The sequence below is a fragment of the Colletotrichum gloeosporioides genome (assembly GCF_011800055.1).
Source record: "Colletotrichum gloeosporioides strain Lc1 chromosome Unknown consensus_66, whole genome shotgun sequence".
In the NCBI taxonomy this organism is placed as follows: Eukaryota; Fungi; Ascomycota; class Sordariomycetes; order Glomerellales; family Glomerellaceae; genus Colletotrichum; species Colletotrichum gloeosporioides.
This window is the reverse complement of record NW_025544711.1, coordinates 280,645-295,500: the sequence shown is the minus strand read 5'-3', so window position 1 is coordinate 295,500 and position 14,856 is coordinate 280,645. Positions and strand designations below refer to the sequence as shown.

Genomic DNA, 14,856 nt, shown 5'->3' with positions numbered 1-14,856 from the left:
TAGAAAGGTTTTTAGGAGGTATTAATACTTTTTCTTCTTTATTTATATTTAGTATTAGTATTCTAAGTTAAATTTAAGGTTTACTATTTTCACTCTAACCTTTATTAGGAGTAGTATAAATACTATTATCCCCCTCTAAAATATCTCTAACCTCTTTAGTTTATTTATAAGATTTATTATTAGATATATTTAGTATATTAGTTTCCCCTCTCTAGCTCCTAATTATAATTTAAGGTCTTAGAGTTTATTTAGGAGTAGGAAGACTTCTTAGAGACTTCTTTTAGGTCTCCTTATATATTATAATATCTTATAACTATATAACTAAGGTCTCTTACTCTTTAAAAGTATTTTCTATTATATTATTAGCTTATTCCTATATACTTAGAAGCTTAAATACTAAGTTTAAGAATAACTTAAGCTTTAGTTCTTATTTAATAATATAACGTATAATCTCAGCTAGTATTACTATATATTTATTCTCTTTTAAGTAGAACTTTAACTTATTAAACTATATATTATATATTATAATTACTCTTTTAAGTATAGGTATTTAGATCTTATATAAGTTATATACGTTATTAATATATCTAACTAGGTATCTAATATATCCCTATAGATATACTTTATAGTGCTTTCTTCTTTATCCTTTTTCTTATTCCTTTTTAAGTAGGTATATATAATAACTATATATATATATCTATCCCTAGTATAGCTAAAAGTCTCTCTTAATTATAGATATATAGAAAGAGGCTTACTACTAGAAGTATTAAGTATATTATTCTTCTTTAATTTAATTTAGTGACTTCTAATTAGTCTTTTATTATAAGGATTAGTTAAAAAGATAAATCTCTATAAAAGTTAATTTTAGTTATATTTTTAGGGGAAGATTAGCCCCTTCTTATATCTTAATACCTCTTAGGATCACCTCTTAGTTAGTATATTTTAAACTACTTATTAGCTCCTTTATATCTATTAGAGGTATCTTAAGTATAATTCTATTATTCTTTACTTAGTATTAATAGTATATACTACTATTAATAGTAATTATAGCTATCTTATTATCCTAGTAGATAATATAAATTACTAATCTATATTACTTTCTAACCTATTATTTAAAGTAGAAAAGTACTATAAAGATTTCTTTAAGTAAGTAGTATATTAGAGGGAACCCCTATAGCTTACCTAAGTATTTATCCTTAATAATTAGGATATAAAAGGCTCTTAAGATTACTTTAAAAGGGTAATAGAAAATATCTTAGAAAATATAATAATATAGATAAATCGCTTTATTTTCTGATTTTAAATATAAGATAACCTTCTTTATATAAGTTCTAGTATATATTTCGCATTATATCTATATTAAACTATATATCTTCACCCTCTAAACGTTTTTAACTATATATTTAAAAGCCTTAAAGCCTAAATAGCTAGAATGAAGATATTATAAATATGTATTATCTAATTAATCTCTATAATAGTTATATATATCTTATTTATAAAAAGCTTTTACTAGCTAGGTTATAGTAATAATATATATAAAACTTACTAATATGCTTTTAAGAGGGTATAAAGAAAGGGGGTTATATTTAAGGAAGACTAAATTATACTTTTAGATTAGTATAGTAATAACTACGCTTTAAGTAAGGTTTCCTATACGTAAAGTATAATTAAGTCTATAAAACTAGATCTTCTATGTATTAAGTTGACTTTTAGATATAATATTAATATAAAAACCTTTAATATAAATAATATCCTTAAATATAAGGTTACCTAATGCCTATCTATCTTAGCTTTTAAAAATCCCTTTAAGAATATAGGTTCCTTAGCTTAAAATTAGAATCTAAGTTATACCTACTTCTATAACGTTTTCTAAGCTAGACTCTATATAGAAGTCATCTAGTAATAGCGATTTATTATTAACTAAATATATAGCATTATAGTTATTATAGACTATATTATATAAGAAGATATATAATAAGGTAGAAGTATTAAGTAAGTATATCCTTAATATAAACACTTTAAGAAGACTTTATAAATTAATTACTATAGCTATAATATTAAATAGGACTCTAGTGTTTAACCTCTAATTAGATCTACTATTCTAACTACTTCTTCCCCTATAGTTTCTATACTACTAGCCTCTTCTACTATATAAGCTACCTCTTCTATAGTTAGTATTACTTATTTAGTTTAAGATCTATCCTTTTTATATAATTATAGCTTTAGTATTTATCTACTCTCCTTAATTAAGCCTAAAAAGGATTTCTTAAGCTTTATTATTATCTATAGAGATCTAGTAGAACTTATAAGACCTTTTATAAGTATACTCTAGGTGTCTATAAGCTTTAGAGGTCTAAAGATACTCTTCTCTATATAGGTAGCTATTAAGATATATATTAGAAGGGTTATTAAACCTCCCTCCTAAAGTAATAAATAGTATATTTAATCTCTAAAACCCCTTAATAAATAAATACTTATAAGTTAAGGCTAAGAAGATAATCTTATACTACTCTAAAGTGTATATTAGAAACCCTAAACTAATATTTATAATAAGCTATATAAGCTTAGTATAAGCTTACTCTAGAGTAAGTTAGTATCTAACTACTTTAAAGAAGGTTTATAATATAAGTTCTCCTTAGATCTCTAAGATATTAAGTCTTTTTATTTCTATATAGTAATAATATTACTCTATATACTAAATAGAGAGGTTAATATTTAAATTAGCCTTTTTAAGTAAATAAAGATAGTTCTTATAAACTATATTAGTAACTATAAGTATAGTAGGTATAAGTTATCTCTTAATCTTATATATAAATACCTATAGAGTTACCCCTAATTAGGTTTTATTATTTAAAATAGCTAATTTAGTATTAATTAGAATAAAGTTTAAAACTATCTTATTAACTTATATTTAGAAATTAAAGTGATATATTAAGAGGGTTTATTAATCTAAAGAGGTTACTATATAATCTTTAATTACTATATTATATTCTAATTTAATATCTTTATAAATAGTAGTCTAAAGTATTTATAGAGACTTTAAGAGGGAGGATAATCCTCTTAACTTATTAGGAATAATATTTATTTCCTCCTTATTTCCTTAAATCTCTATAGTTAAATAGGTATTCTTTAATATACTTTTAATAGCCTCTACTAGATATTTAGCCTCCTCTAGATATTACTTTATTTATTTATTATATTCCTTTTAGTATTTTATATTTAAGAAGGTTTAGTACTTAGTAATAAATTTAGAGATCTTTAGAGCTATAGTTACTTATAAAAGGTTAGTATAATTATCTATATCTAGGTTAATATAGTCTTAAAAGCCTCTTAAGTATATATAGAACTTAAAATAAGTATACTATGTAAACTAATTACTTCTTAATATAAAAATATCTCCTATAAGGGGAATTTTATTATTAATAGAGGATATAGTAGATAAAGATAATAAAAGAATTAATAAAAAGATAGGAATAGGTTTCTTATATATAACTTATAGTAGAGGGGTGATTTAAGCTATTATTAGAGCTAGGCTTATAACTCTTATAAGTTATAAGTGTATAGGTTATTAGAAATAAAGGTGTATTATAGGAGTAACTATTCAGAAAGGTGGTCTACATCATAAGCTAATATTCACACGCGCGTCTTACGTAATACCGCACGTCACATGACAGGCGGTGAGGCTACGGCTCAGATTGAGGGTATCGCAACAGTTAGCGTAATTGCTTCGTCGTTAACGTCCATGGGAAGCTTGATTACGTTTGTCAACTTTCCAGTGTCCACAGTCCAGGCCTGTGTCTACGCTTGCTTCTTGTGCGAGAAGGAGGGGATCAAGTTCGTCCTGGGTGATCCTCAGGGCAAGCTTGAGGAGTTGATTATCGAGGAAAAGAGTGGCCACAAAAAGGTGACCGGTCTTCAAACCCGGGACGGCATCAGCCATTACGGAGATCTTGTGATTGTTGCTGGTATGATATTGACAAACGATATTTTGGATGCATGCGCTGATGCATATCTGCAGCTGGCAGTTGTACTGCGTCTATCATCCCCGAGGCTCATCGTACGGTTGAAGCCACCGCCGGAACCGTTATGTTCATCGACATCCCCAAGGAGAGAAAGGATCTGAGGGAGAAGTTTCCCCCGGATAACTATCCAGTGTGGTCTTACCGCAAGGGAGACGGTGATCAGTGAGTTCTGCACAGAATACATAGCTTTCGTCAGAATCATTAATGGCTTCTGCAGATATTACCAGGGCGGTGGCTTTTCCATCAGCAAAGAAGGCCGACTCAAGTTCGGCTTTCGCGGCCACAAGGTTGGTAACCTCTCGGTGAAACTGCATAATACTGTCTGCTAATTACGACGCTTGCTAAGTTCACCAACTTTCAAGATTATCCCACGGAACCAAATCTGTAAGCTTTCCCTAGGGTCCTCATTCCGATCCAAACTTGACGCGTGCAGTCGCATCTCAACAACCCGTACCAAATACACCGAAATACCGATCGACACGGTGCCTCTTTACGGCCTGTGCAGCATGAAAGAAGTCACCGCCGAGGTTTTCCCCGACTTGGTCGAGTTCGGCTTCACGGATAGCAGAGTAAGTGGTCCGAATCCTCTGAAATATGTGTCCCTTTGCCAATGAAAACAAAACAGCTATGCTGGTATACGGACAGCATTGACAATGATGTGAGTTAGCCCACCAACCTTCCAGCGAGCTTCTGTTAACGTCCACAGTATGTCATTGACTACGTACCTGGGTACTCAAAGTCTCTGTTCATCTGTGCTGGAGGATCGTAAGTTTGTGACCATTCCGTCATCCAAATGCTTCAAATCTGACATACAGTTTTCAGAGATCATGCGTTCAAATTCCTCCCCATACTGGGCAAAGTAAGTGCGTCTATAGACCCAACAACTCCCGTCTCTATCATTCAAGCAGTAGCACCGAATGTAAGCTAAGAAGGTTCGCAGCACGTCAAGAATCAGCTCGAGGGCAGTCTGGACGAATTTACACCATTTCGGAAGTGGCGAGTTGCCGAGGAAGGCCATGACAACGATGGGTGTTCCGAAGGAGAAAATGGCCCCAGAGAGGTCTCCCAGGTGGAGATGGCAGACCGAGCTGACTTCAAGTTGGAACCCACGAGATTTGCTTGAGGCCTCAGGTAGACATGGCTTTCAGGGGAAAAAGTCCAGAAATTATTCGGGTACCCTGTAGATGGAATAGAACCAGGTAATCTCTAAAAAGGCTTTTCTTGACAACGAATTCGACTTTTGGGAGTGCGGTTAAGGGAACCTTGCTGATTGGCCCATGCGGCTTTCGCTCGGGTTTGAATCGGAATTCATGTTGTGCTACAGAACGGACTCTTTTCTAAACGCCGCGGCCTAGTATTTCGGGCCTAGCCTCTGGTTCCGACCGTATCTTTAAAAGATTCAAGTCTCGTGCGAAGTAAATGTAAAATACATGAAGTTTCTAGACATGCCCTTCGAAACTGCAAGGCATGACTCTGAGCCAGCCAGCAAACCACGTACTGAATCAACACCGCCCCCATCATGTCATTCGTCCAAAGTAATACCTCGATACCCAACCCGACTAAGACAACTATTCCAGTATCAAAGCTTCCAGCATCAAAGCTGCGCCGCCAACCAGCGAACTCTGTTTTCAACGACAATAGCTCTCAGGACGAACAGACAGAATATTTGCCCCCAAATGGAGGTTACGGTTGGGTTTGCACAGTAGCAGCAGCAGTGGTCAATGGCCATTCATGGGGCTTCAACTCGGCATACGCCGTCTTCCTGGCATACTATCTGGAACACGATATATTTTCAGGTTCATCGCCACTGGAGTACGCCTTCGCCGCAAGTTTAAGCCTTACCTGTCTCCTGCTTATCTCCCCTGTCGCAACGAAATGTATTCAGAGGTACGGGATCAGGCCCACGATGTTCTGCGGAGTTGTTCTCGAAACAGCCAGCCTGCTTTTGGCCAGTCTATCATCGGAGATATGGCATCTTTTCTTGACTCAAGGAGTGTTATTTGGCATCGGGGTTGGTCTCCTTTTCATCCCGACCGCGGCTGTCGTTCCCCAATGGTTCACCACGAAAAGATCGTTGGCCACCGGTATCTCGCTTTCAGGCGCAGGACTCGGCGGGGGAGTGTATGCACTTGCCGCGGGTGCAATGATCAGAAGCCTGGGTCTTCAGTGGACGTTTCGAATTTTGGGAATTATCGGTTTTTGCGTCAACACAACCTGCACGATTTTGATACGCGACCGTAAGAAAGCGATTGATTCGAAACAATCTACTTTCGAACTTGCGCTTTTCAAGAAGGCAGAGTATTTTCTACTCCTCGGGTTCGGCGGTTTCACAATGTTAGGATACTTCGTCCTCATCTTCAGTCTCGCGAGCTACGCAACTGAGATTGGCTTGCCAGCCTCCGACGGCGCTCTTATAAGCGCACTTTTCAACTTTGCGCAGGCCGTCGGTCGACCACTGATTGGATACTTCAGCGATAGCGTCGGGCGGATGAACATGGCTGCGTCGATGACGTTCCTTGCTGGGCTACTCTCTCTCGCAGTCTGGGTCAATGCGAAAAGCTTCGGGCTTCTAGTCTTCTTCGCCGTCAGCGAGGGGCTGGTTGCAGGGAACTTCTGGGCTACTATTGCACCGCTGATGGCCGAGGTTCTCGGCTTGAACCATGTTCCGTCTGGTTTAAACCTGATGTGGCTAAGCATGGTGCTGCCTGCAACGTTTAGCGAGCCAATTGCCTTGCAAATCTATTCAGGAACAGGAAGCTATCTTGGATCACAGCAATTCACAGGTTTCATGTACATTGCAGCAGCTTCCTGCCTGGTTCTTCTTCGTGGATGGAAAGTAGGACGTGGAAAGGTCGATTCCTCTGCAAGTCCACGTGAACATGGGATGACTGGAGCACCGTCTGGTCGCAGTAAATGTGGCGAGAGAAGGGCCTCGCAATCGGCTTCTTTGACGTTTTTGATAGACTGCGTAGCATGGAGGAAGGTTTAGTTTATGTACCTATCAGGCCTAGTGAACCTAGGAGACGAATCTTTCACGTAATTGGCAGCTAAGCTCAAATAGATCATGGGAACTAAAATTGTAGAACCTCTGCATCAGACTAAGATCGTGAAATGGTGCCCTTATATCGCCTGCTATTGTTGGTATCTTTGGCGCAACTGAAACACACACATTTTGTCTATCCTCTTAACTAACTTTTCAACATCGCTGGCAATCTAGCTATTCATGCCGTGAAGTCAACCAGAACCTCGTCCATCTGGGCGTTGAAGGTGCCAAAGTACTCTTGGCGCTTGTTCTCAAAAGCCTCAAACATCGGCTTCGCTGTTCCAACAGGAATCTGCTCCTCTCCACCGACCCATCTCTCGTAAAACTCATCCACGAATTCATTTACGGGCATGCCAATCTCATGCCCATTCTTCAAGTCCGGCTGGTTCTTGGCATCGTGGAGCTCGGTCTGGACTGCGGGAGGGTACACCTCGACGATCTTGACTTTGCTAGCGCTAGACTTCAGCTGGGCTCTGACTGCGAGAATGAAGCCATGCATGGCAGCTTTCGAGCCGCTGTAGTTGGGGCAGCGCTTCATCGGGATGAGGCCGAGCTGAGAGGTGGTGTAAAGCAAAGCCGTTTGCTTGTTCTGCTTTTGGAGGTGCGGCAGGAAGGCTTTGGTGAGGTGAACATGGGAAAGGTAGTTTGCCAAGAGCTCATCGTATACGATGTCAAGGTCCACGGACTCTGGGATCGTGAAATCAATGCCTCGTTGGACTCCGGCGTTGAGGAAGACGCAGTCTAGATCAGGGTGTTCCTTGATGATCGACTCTGCGAACTGCGGGATCTACAGGATGAGGTTAGACCGAGAACGTCATGGGTTGAAGTCCAATTTGGCTTACCGAATCAAGCTTGAGAATGTCAAGAGGTACTCCTGCGGCCCTGTGGGTACCGTGTTTGGCGACGAACTTGTCGAGGTTCTCCTTTCGTCTTCCCGCAGCAATAACGAACATGCCGTTCTCAGCGAGTTTGTCCGCAAGAGCAGCACCAATGCCAGAAGTGGCTCCGATGAGAAGAACTTTGCTGTAGGGAAGGGTCATGGTTGCGATTTGGGATGTAGAGTTGCAGTCGGGCAGGTCCGTGAACGACGTGTTGATGAGGAGGCTAAAGACTGTTGTCAGGCTAAGCAAAAGAGTTATGATAGTAGTTTCAGAGGACTCTCCGGTTGCTTGTATTCTTCTGGATGTCAAATACCAAGACAGAAGTGGTTGTAGACATGATATATGCTGATACAGTGAGCCGTTGTCCATGTGGGAGTTATTTCCACGGACATCGCGTCTTCATTTGTAAGCGGCACTCGCATTTATCAGCCCATGTGGTCCTATCTAGTTTTAGAACTATTTGGAGGTGCTTTCCAGCTCCCACTGGCGTGATGTTGTACGCGGGGCGGTCCGCTTGTGGGTTGGGCCGGTCCAGTATCGCCACTCTCCATCCAATGAAAATTCCACTATGAGCTCGGATTACCCCCACAACCAACACTAGAAGTTTGCCCCTTTCGACTAAGCATGTTTTACACAACACATCAGACGTCACTCAAGACACGAATTTTCGAGAAACCTTTGTCATCATGTGGTACGTTTGATGCTTCCCGATTGAACATCGTTGTAGCGACATCTCGTAGCAAAAGGGCAAAGAAGAGGAGCGAACGTAGGTTGGACCACATGTTGAGGTAGTCTGTTCGAGCATAAAGCTTGCCTGAAATTGGGTAGCTAGTTTATTCTATCGTACCCGCAGTCATCCAGATACAATGGTTTCATAGTTCCTAGCCAGACATTGACACATTGAGCGGTGTCAAAACCGGATAAGAGCCAACATGACTGACACCCACTAACGCTGTCTGCTCAATAATTGGCCCTTTCTTGTTGAATAACAGAATGAGTTCGAAATAGCGCAGCCATGAAGTTAGTCGCGCCTTGAGCATGAAACCCGGAATAGCAAGGCTTGAACATGAGTACGTAGTCAAAGTCATTGCTTCACAACTTCAGACTTGACCAAGGAAGCCTGCTGGAACTATGGCTGTTCCAGCTGTTTTGGGGATGAGTTGAGTAAACTCGATCAATTGTCTCTACCGGCTCCAATAAATGCTTCGGTCTCTAAGTCTATGAATGCGAGGGCAGATTAATTGACTCGTCTTCTGAGCAGAATACCTGTATGCAACGCCAACCCTGCCCTTCGAGACCACGTCCAATTAAAGCTGTTTCTTCTACAGCTTGGTTCGTATCGAGACGTACAGAACTTCTGCCTTGGCCAGAACTTCTCCGTTCTGATTTTCTATCTGCGCACTGACGAAGTTCTTCCGCCCCTCGATCTTGGAGATCTTGGACCTGACAAGAATCGTGCCCGGCGCAGGGACCGGCTTGAGAAAGGTTGTATTCAGATATGCCGTTCGGAAGTCTTTGTTGGGTTCCGCGCCTTCTGGTCTCTGTGCCACAATGGTCATGCCCGTGACTTCGTCCAAAATCAACGCAACGGCCCCTCCATGAGCCGCCTCGGGAAAACCGATCATGCCATCTTTCAGGGTGATGAGCGAACACAACTCGTCGACCTTCCAATCTGGCGGCTGTGGCCGCGGGTGCAGCACGAGCCAGGCGATGATGGTGTTCGGTGTGTTGAGAGTCCCGCCGACATATGAGTTCTCTTTTGTTGGCAAGATTGTCCTATTCGCCGATACTTGGACAACGTGGGCGGGCGAGTCGAACTTGGCGAGGACTTTTGCGCACCATGGAATGGATGCGAAGTGTTGGTACTCCGGATGCGACTTGACGGCCTCGGATGTCATGGCGAAAGGGAAGGCGCTGAGTGTGACCGTTAGTCAAGCATAGCAATTGCGGTGAACAAATTTTCGAATGATAGTCTATGTGAGGGGTTGCTTGGATGGAGTTGCGTCGTTTTCGTTATGCGGGGTTCTGGCTAGTTCCGAGGCTGGCGTGGACAGGGGGAGCTGCCTGTTCAACTGTCAACCACGTACCACAACACGTAGGCAATCTCGAGTCCTATTTTAGACTTTGCCCTTGGAACCTTCAACTCAAGATTGGACAACTCTCAAACGAATATCTTTGTCACATTTTGAAGAGCATATCGGACGACACGTGGATGTTTGGGTTCGAGTTGCCCACGTCCTCGGAAGGCCAAGGCCTAGACAGCCGTCAATCAATGACTCGCATTTCCTCATCGAACCATTGTCGACGACTAAGGAAGCCGAGCGTCCTAGACTGGCAACTAATTCATCACCGTGAGAGGGAAAAAAAAATGATTCAGGGCTACATAAACTCAGTTTAAGCTTGTTCGACGCAGACCTTCCACGCGCCTAGAGTTTTGCGCCCAGGCCTGAAGCCCGTTTGTGCTCTTCCCGCCATGCAAGATCGCTGAGGATCTCCTCGCTTCCCCCGCCAATGACTTTCAGACGCAGGTCGCGTGAGATTTGCTCAGTCATTGTCACGCCTTTCTCGAAACCCATTCCGCCGTGTATCTGCTGGCTTTCCCTGACAGCCTGTTCAACCATTCTGCCGCCCTGGATCTTGGCAAGCGCGATTCTGCTGGCGACGTCCTTGGTCTGCCAGCCGTGGATCTTTACGTGGTATGCTATCTGCTCCAACCAGGCCCAATGTCCTTCAACCTCACGCGCTATGGTGGTAAGCTTATGGCGAATGATTTGATGGGAGGCCAGCGGCTTTCCGAACGTCTCGCGATCGTGCGCATGTTGAAGCGCTTCCGAGAGACAAATTCGAGCTTGCCTATTGCAGTCCACCGTCAAAATGAAGCGCTCTTTGTTGAAATTGCGCATGATGATGGGGAAAGCGCCGTTCTCTTTCCCCAGCAAGTGATCGACCGGGACTTTCACGTTCTCCAGAATGACCCACGATGAGCCGCCCGCATTGTGGCCGGAGTTGTGGATCTTTCTGATCGTGATGCCTGGCGAGTTCAGAGGCACCACTAAAAGTGAGATACCGCTTCGACCAGGCTCACCCATCCGTACAGCAGTAGTCATATGAGTCGCCCACGGCGCGCCGGTAACCCATTTCTTACGCCCGTTGACAACGTAAAATCTCCCATCGGCAGTCTTCTCGGCAGTAGCTCGTATCGCGCTCACATCACTGCCGGCCGTCGGCTCCGTGATGGCCAGACAGAAACTCGTCTCCCACGTGAAGAGCCCCGGCAGCCACCGTCTCTTCTGCTCTTCGGTCCCCGCCGTCCAGACGGGCGGGGCACCCACGTTCGACGCCCCCGCCAGCGCGAGGGGCACCCCGCTGGGGATGCGGGCCATCTCGTCCATCAGGATGAGCTCGTGGAAGACGTCGAGCTCGTCGAATGGGATCCCCGCGATTGTCATGAGCTCCTTCGGCCGGTACTCCCTGGGCACGTCCAGGAAAGCAAGACCGGACTTGGCGAACTGCAATCTGGCGGCCAAGGGGCACTCGCCGGCGGCCTCCCACTCCTGTGCGTATGGCAGCAGGTGGGTGTCGACAAAATCCCGCACGTATGCTTGAAACCTCCGGTGAGAGTCATTGTAGTATGGGCTTTCAAGAGCGTTGAACCAGGCCGGCTCGCCCCACCTATCTCGGGCTTGGATGTCAGCTTGGGAACGGAGGGAGAAAAGGGGGGAGGTTCGGGACAGTACGGAGCGAGGCTGCCCACCGCCGTGCGTCCCTTGTTTGGGAGCACTGGCTTCGGTGACCCGGTATGTTTGGCGGACATGCTGCGACGTTGCTTTGCTCGGTTTTACGAGATGGTGTTGGATGCTACTGGATAGGCGTGCGATCCACGGGAGGCGAAGGTGGCTAGGGGGGCATGAACGGTCTGATACTCGGTTTCTCAGCTATCGGGGTCACTTTGAAGAAATATGCAGGCGGGAAACGCCGCAGTAAAGCTGGTTGCCAAAGCGTTGCGAGATTACTATACAGTAGAGTTTATGGCCGCAGCAGCACTTTCATGTGAAGTCTGTATCAGAGTCGATGCGCCTTCAATGCGAGGGAGCGCAGGGTCCACGCGAGTCAAGCGCGTATCCACGATGGACCCAATTTGGAAATTTCCGCAATTGAGTGACTACCGGCCGGTTCGTCCGGGGCTGGGAGCGACAGGGGAGCTCTTCCGCGTTAAAGAGACAACCAGCGGGGTCCTGATATGTCCCGGGCTGTGATATCCGTTTGGGCCTGGGCGCCTGTCGCGCGTGGATTTACGACCAATGCACAAGACTGAATAGTGTCAAGAGCGTCCCACCGGCTCTTGGCGAGAACGAAAGCTTATTTCATTGACATTCCCAAGCAAATAGATGCCAAGACCGTTTAACATGCTCATAATTCGTGTTGTATTGCGACCAATTAAACAAAACGTTATGGCTGGCTAAATGGACGTCTGACCACGCAATACTCTGAACTCTAGGCATCGTGGTGTGGGAGGTCCGTAAAGGTTACACTGTAGTTGACCTAAGGTCAAGCACCTCGGCGATCTTTCCACTCCTAGGATTGACAGCGAGTTCCTGCATGGTGACAAAGTTTACCTGCAGCTCGTTGACTAAATCCTTCTCGACGTGTTCCCGAAACATCGGCCGCACCACCCCGAGCTCTCCTCTCAGCCCTGCCTGCAACTGCGAACTCTCCTCGTCTGTGGTCGGCTTGTATGCGACGTTCAAAGTGAGAAGGTCCTTCCTGTTTTCGCGCGTGACGACGGCTTGAATTTTGCCCACCGGCCTGTCTTTGAGAACCGTCGAGACGATGCGTCTCAGGTCCACAAAGTCGATGGAGACGGGGCCGAGGCGGATGGCCGTGCGGTCCCTGTCAAGAACGCGGAAAAGACCAAGCGCTGGATCAACCCACGCGGCTCGATCGCCGGATGGGTAGCGGATAATGGGCATCAGACGGCGCTCCACGTTCGTGACGACTAGGCTGCCCGCCTCGCCTGGGGTTGTCGTGACCTCACCGTCGTCGTTGACGATCTCGACGATGATGTTGGGGCTGTTGACTTGGTGAAGACGGGGGTCGTTGTTGTAGTCCTCGGGCTTTGGCGGTAGACCAATGATTCCGCAGTCCATGGAGCCGTAAACGACGGATCGGATAGTTGCGTTGGGGAAGGCTGCCTTCAGAAGTCCTGCTTGATCGTCGTAAAATGCCTCGCCGGAGAACAAGAGCAGCCGCACGGAGGGGTGCGTCTTCCCAGCTTCGAGGATGCGCTCTGCCAGCTGCGACATTGTTGTGACTGTGGCTAGAACGACTGTGGCCTCAAACTCAACGATGTGTCTCTCCATTGATGGAATACCGACATGTCCAGCAACTGGGAGCTGAATGGCGCCACACGAAAGGTGATACACCGACAAGATGTGAAGCAAGAAGCTGCCGTAGAGGTCGCCGGCGTAGAACAAGTTGGCGACCATATCCCCTTCGCGAACACCACATCGCGCCAGAGACTCTGCCAACTGCGTTGAAAGACCATGAAATTCTTTTTGGTCGTAAAATGAGACTTTGGGGTGGTTGGTTGTGCCTAAGATCGGTGAGTCGGAGTTTCATCTGTTTCACTCGAGGACTACCTACCTCCAGTCTTGAAGATGATACCATCTTTCTGCTTTGAAGTTATGACTTGGCTGTTGAGACAAGTATTGGATTCCCAGAAAGACTCATGATCAACTGTAGGCAGGTCTCTGAGTGAGACTGTTGCCTCTTTCTGGACTCCCCTGGACTCCCAAAATTTGGCATAGTATGATGAGTTCAACCTAACGAACTCAAGGAGTTCCGCGAGGTCTCTGCTGTCGGCTCCGTTAACTTTGGGAATTGTCATGTTGGTCTGTAGGTGGGTTGAGTCGAGTTACTTGGTTCCAGGGTTGTTGCGAAGTCGACATCCAGCTTCAACTGATAAATCACCGAAAACTACTCTGGTCCATGGCAGCGGTAATCAGACAGGTGGTCAAGGTACACTCCCTAATTATCAGATGGACGGCCGTACCCGGCCTCTGTCGGAGGCTGAGTGTTGCCCCGGTGTCCGCCATCATTCATGGATATCCTCACTTGTGTTCTGTGTTACGACAGATAGAGTTCAGAGGTGCAGGGACGTGTGACTGTCGTCGAAGAGGACCAACTCGCAAAATGGACTGATTTACGAAGAGGACGGAAGTCGGCGAGGAGATGAAAATACACAGTAGGTAACCGAGGTACAATATACAGCAAGGTACAGATATAGAAAAGGACTAAGTAACCCTAATAGATATAACCTAAAGTATGAACATAGAAGTACTATACTTAGTACTAGAAAATATAGAGGTCTTAAGAGAGATAAAGATAAAGTAAATAAGGTATAAATAACTTTTCCTTATAATAACCTTAGTTACTAAGGTTATAAGAACTTTACTTTATATAAAGAGAGTAGTAGTAAAGTAAGTAACTAATACTCTATATCTATTAAATAATATAATAGTAGATTAATAACTTAATAACTTTAATAATAACTTTAACTTAGAGGGTACTATATATATTAATTTTTAAGTAATTACTTAAAATATATAAAAACTATAATTAAGAAGAGTATAAAAGTTCCTTATAGGTATTATTAGGCTTAGTAATAAAGATACTATTACTATATTTATTTTTAATACTTACTTCTAGAAGTAAGCTAAATTATAGTTAATAAACTTAGAGATATAAGTTCTATACTATACCTATAAGAACTATTAATAGGGGGGACTAGATTAAATAGATTAGAATTTTATTATAATTCTCTAGGGTAATAAATATATTATTTATAGAGCTACTCTACTAAGGGCCTTATTAATCACTTAGATCGTATAAGGAGAGTAGGATAAAAAGT

At 43.5% G+C, this 14,856-nt stretch overlaps 6 protein-coding genes across 6 annotated transcripts; 2 read left to right on the top strand and 4 right to left on the bottom strand.

Annotated features, from left to right (window-relative positions):
• Positions 1–3,742: 3,742 nt before the first annotated feature.
• On the top strand, positions 3,743–5,145 carry GCG54_00014747 (L-pipecolate oxidase; the record flags this gene model as incomplete). The annotated part of the gene is made up of 9 exons (XM_045414568.1): positions 3,743–3,965; positions 4,019–4,184; positions 4,240–4,309; positions 4,369–4,406; positions 4,456–4,591; positions 4,648–4,680; positions 4,729–4,787; positions 4,845–4,881; positions 4,963–5,145. 9 exons carry the CDS (start codon positions 3,743–3,745, stop codon positions 5,143–5,145), a joined length of 945 nt encoding a protein of 314 aa, XP_045260690.1.
• Positions 5,146–5,541: 396 nt separating this feature from the next.
• GCG54_00014746 (putative transporter ESBP6) lies at positions 5,542–6,862 on the top strand (the record flags this gene model as incomplete). Its single annotated transcript, XM_045414567.1, has 2 exons — positions 5,542–6,720; positions 6,776–6,862. 2 exons carry the CDS (start codon positions 5,542–5,544, stop codon positions 6,860–6,862), a joined length of 1,266 nt encoding a protein of 421 aa, XP_045260689.1.
• Positions 6,863–7,243: 381 nt separating this feature from the next.
• Positions 7,244–8,105, bottom strand: GCG54_00014745 (Dehydrogenase/reductase SDR family protein 7-like; the record flags this gene model as incomplete). Its single annotated transcript, XM_045414566.1, has 2 exons — positions 7,244–7,852; positions 7,908–8,105. 2 exons carry the CDS (start codon positions 8,103–8,105, stop codon positions 7,244–7,246), a joined length of 807 nt encoding a protein of 268 aa, XP_045260688.1.
• A 1,163-nt stretch (positions 8,106–9,268) lies between these two features.
• On the bottom strand, positions 9,269–9,844 carry GCG54_00014744 (Acyl-coenzyme A thioesterase THEM4; the record flags this gene model as incomplete). The annotated part of the gene is made up of 1 exon (XM_045414565.1): positions 9,269–9,844. One exon carries the CDS (start codon positions 9,842–9,844, stop codon positions 9,269–9,271), a length of 576 nt encoding a protein of 191 aa, XP_045260687.1.
• Positions 9,845–10,372: 528 nt separating this feature from the next.
• On the bottom strand, positions 10,373–11,760 carry GCG54_00014743 (Acyl-CoA dehydrogenase apdG; the record flags this gene model as incomplete). Its single annotated transcript, XM_045414564.1, has 2 exons — positions 10,373–11,618; positions 11,684–11,760. The coding sequence occupies 2 exons, from the start codon at positions 11,758–11,760 to the stop codon at positions 10,373–10,375; spliced, it is 1,323 nt and encodes a 440-aa protein (XP_045260686.1).
• Positions 11,761–12,472: 712 nt separating this feature from the next.
• Positions 12,473–13,833, bottom strand: GCG54_00014742 (uncharacterized protein; the record flags this gene model as incomplete). Its single annotated transcript, XM_045414563.1, has 2 exons — positions 12,473–13,539; positions 13,590–13,833. The coding sequence occupies 2 exons, from the start codon at positions 13,831–13,833 to the stop codon at positions 12,473–12,475; spliced, it is 1,311 nt and encodes a 436-aa protein (XP_045260685.1).
• Positions 13,834–14,856: the final 1,023 nt, after the last annotated feature.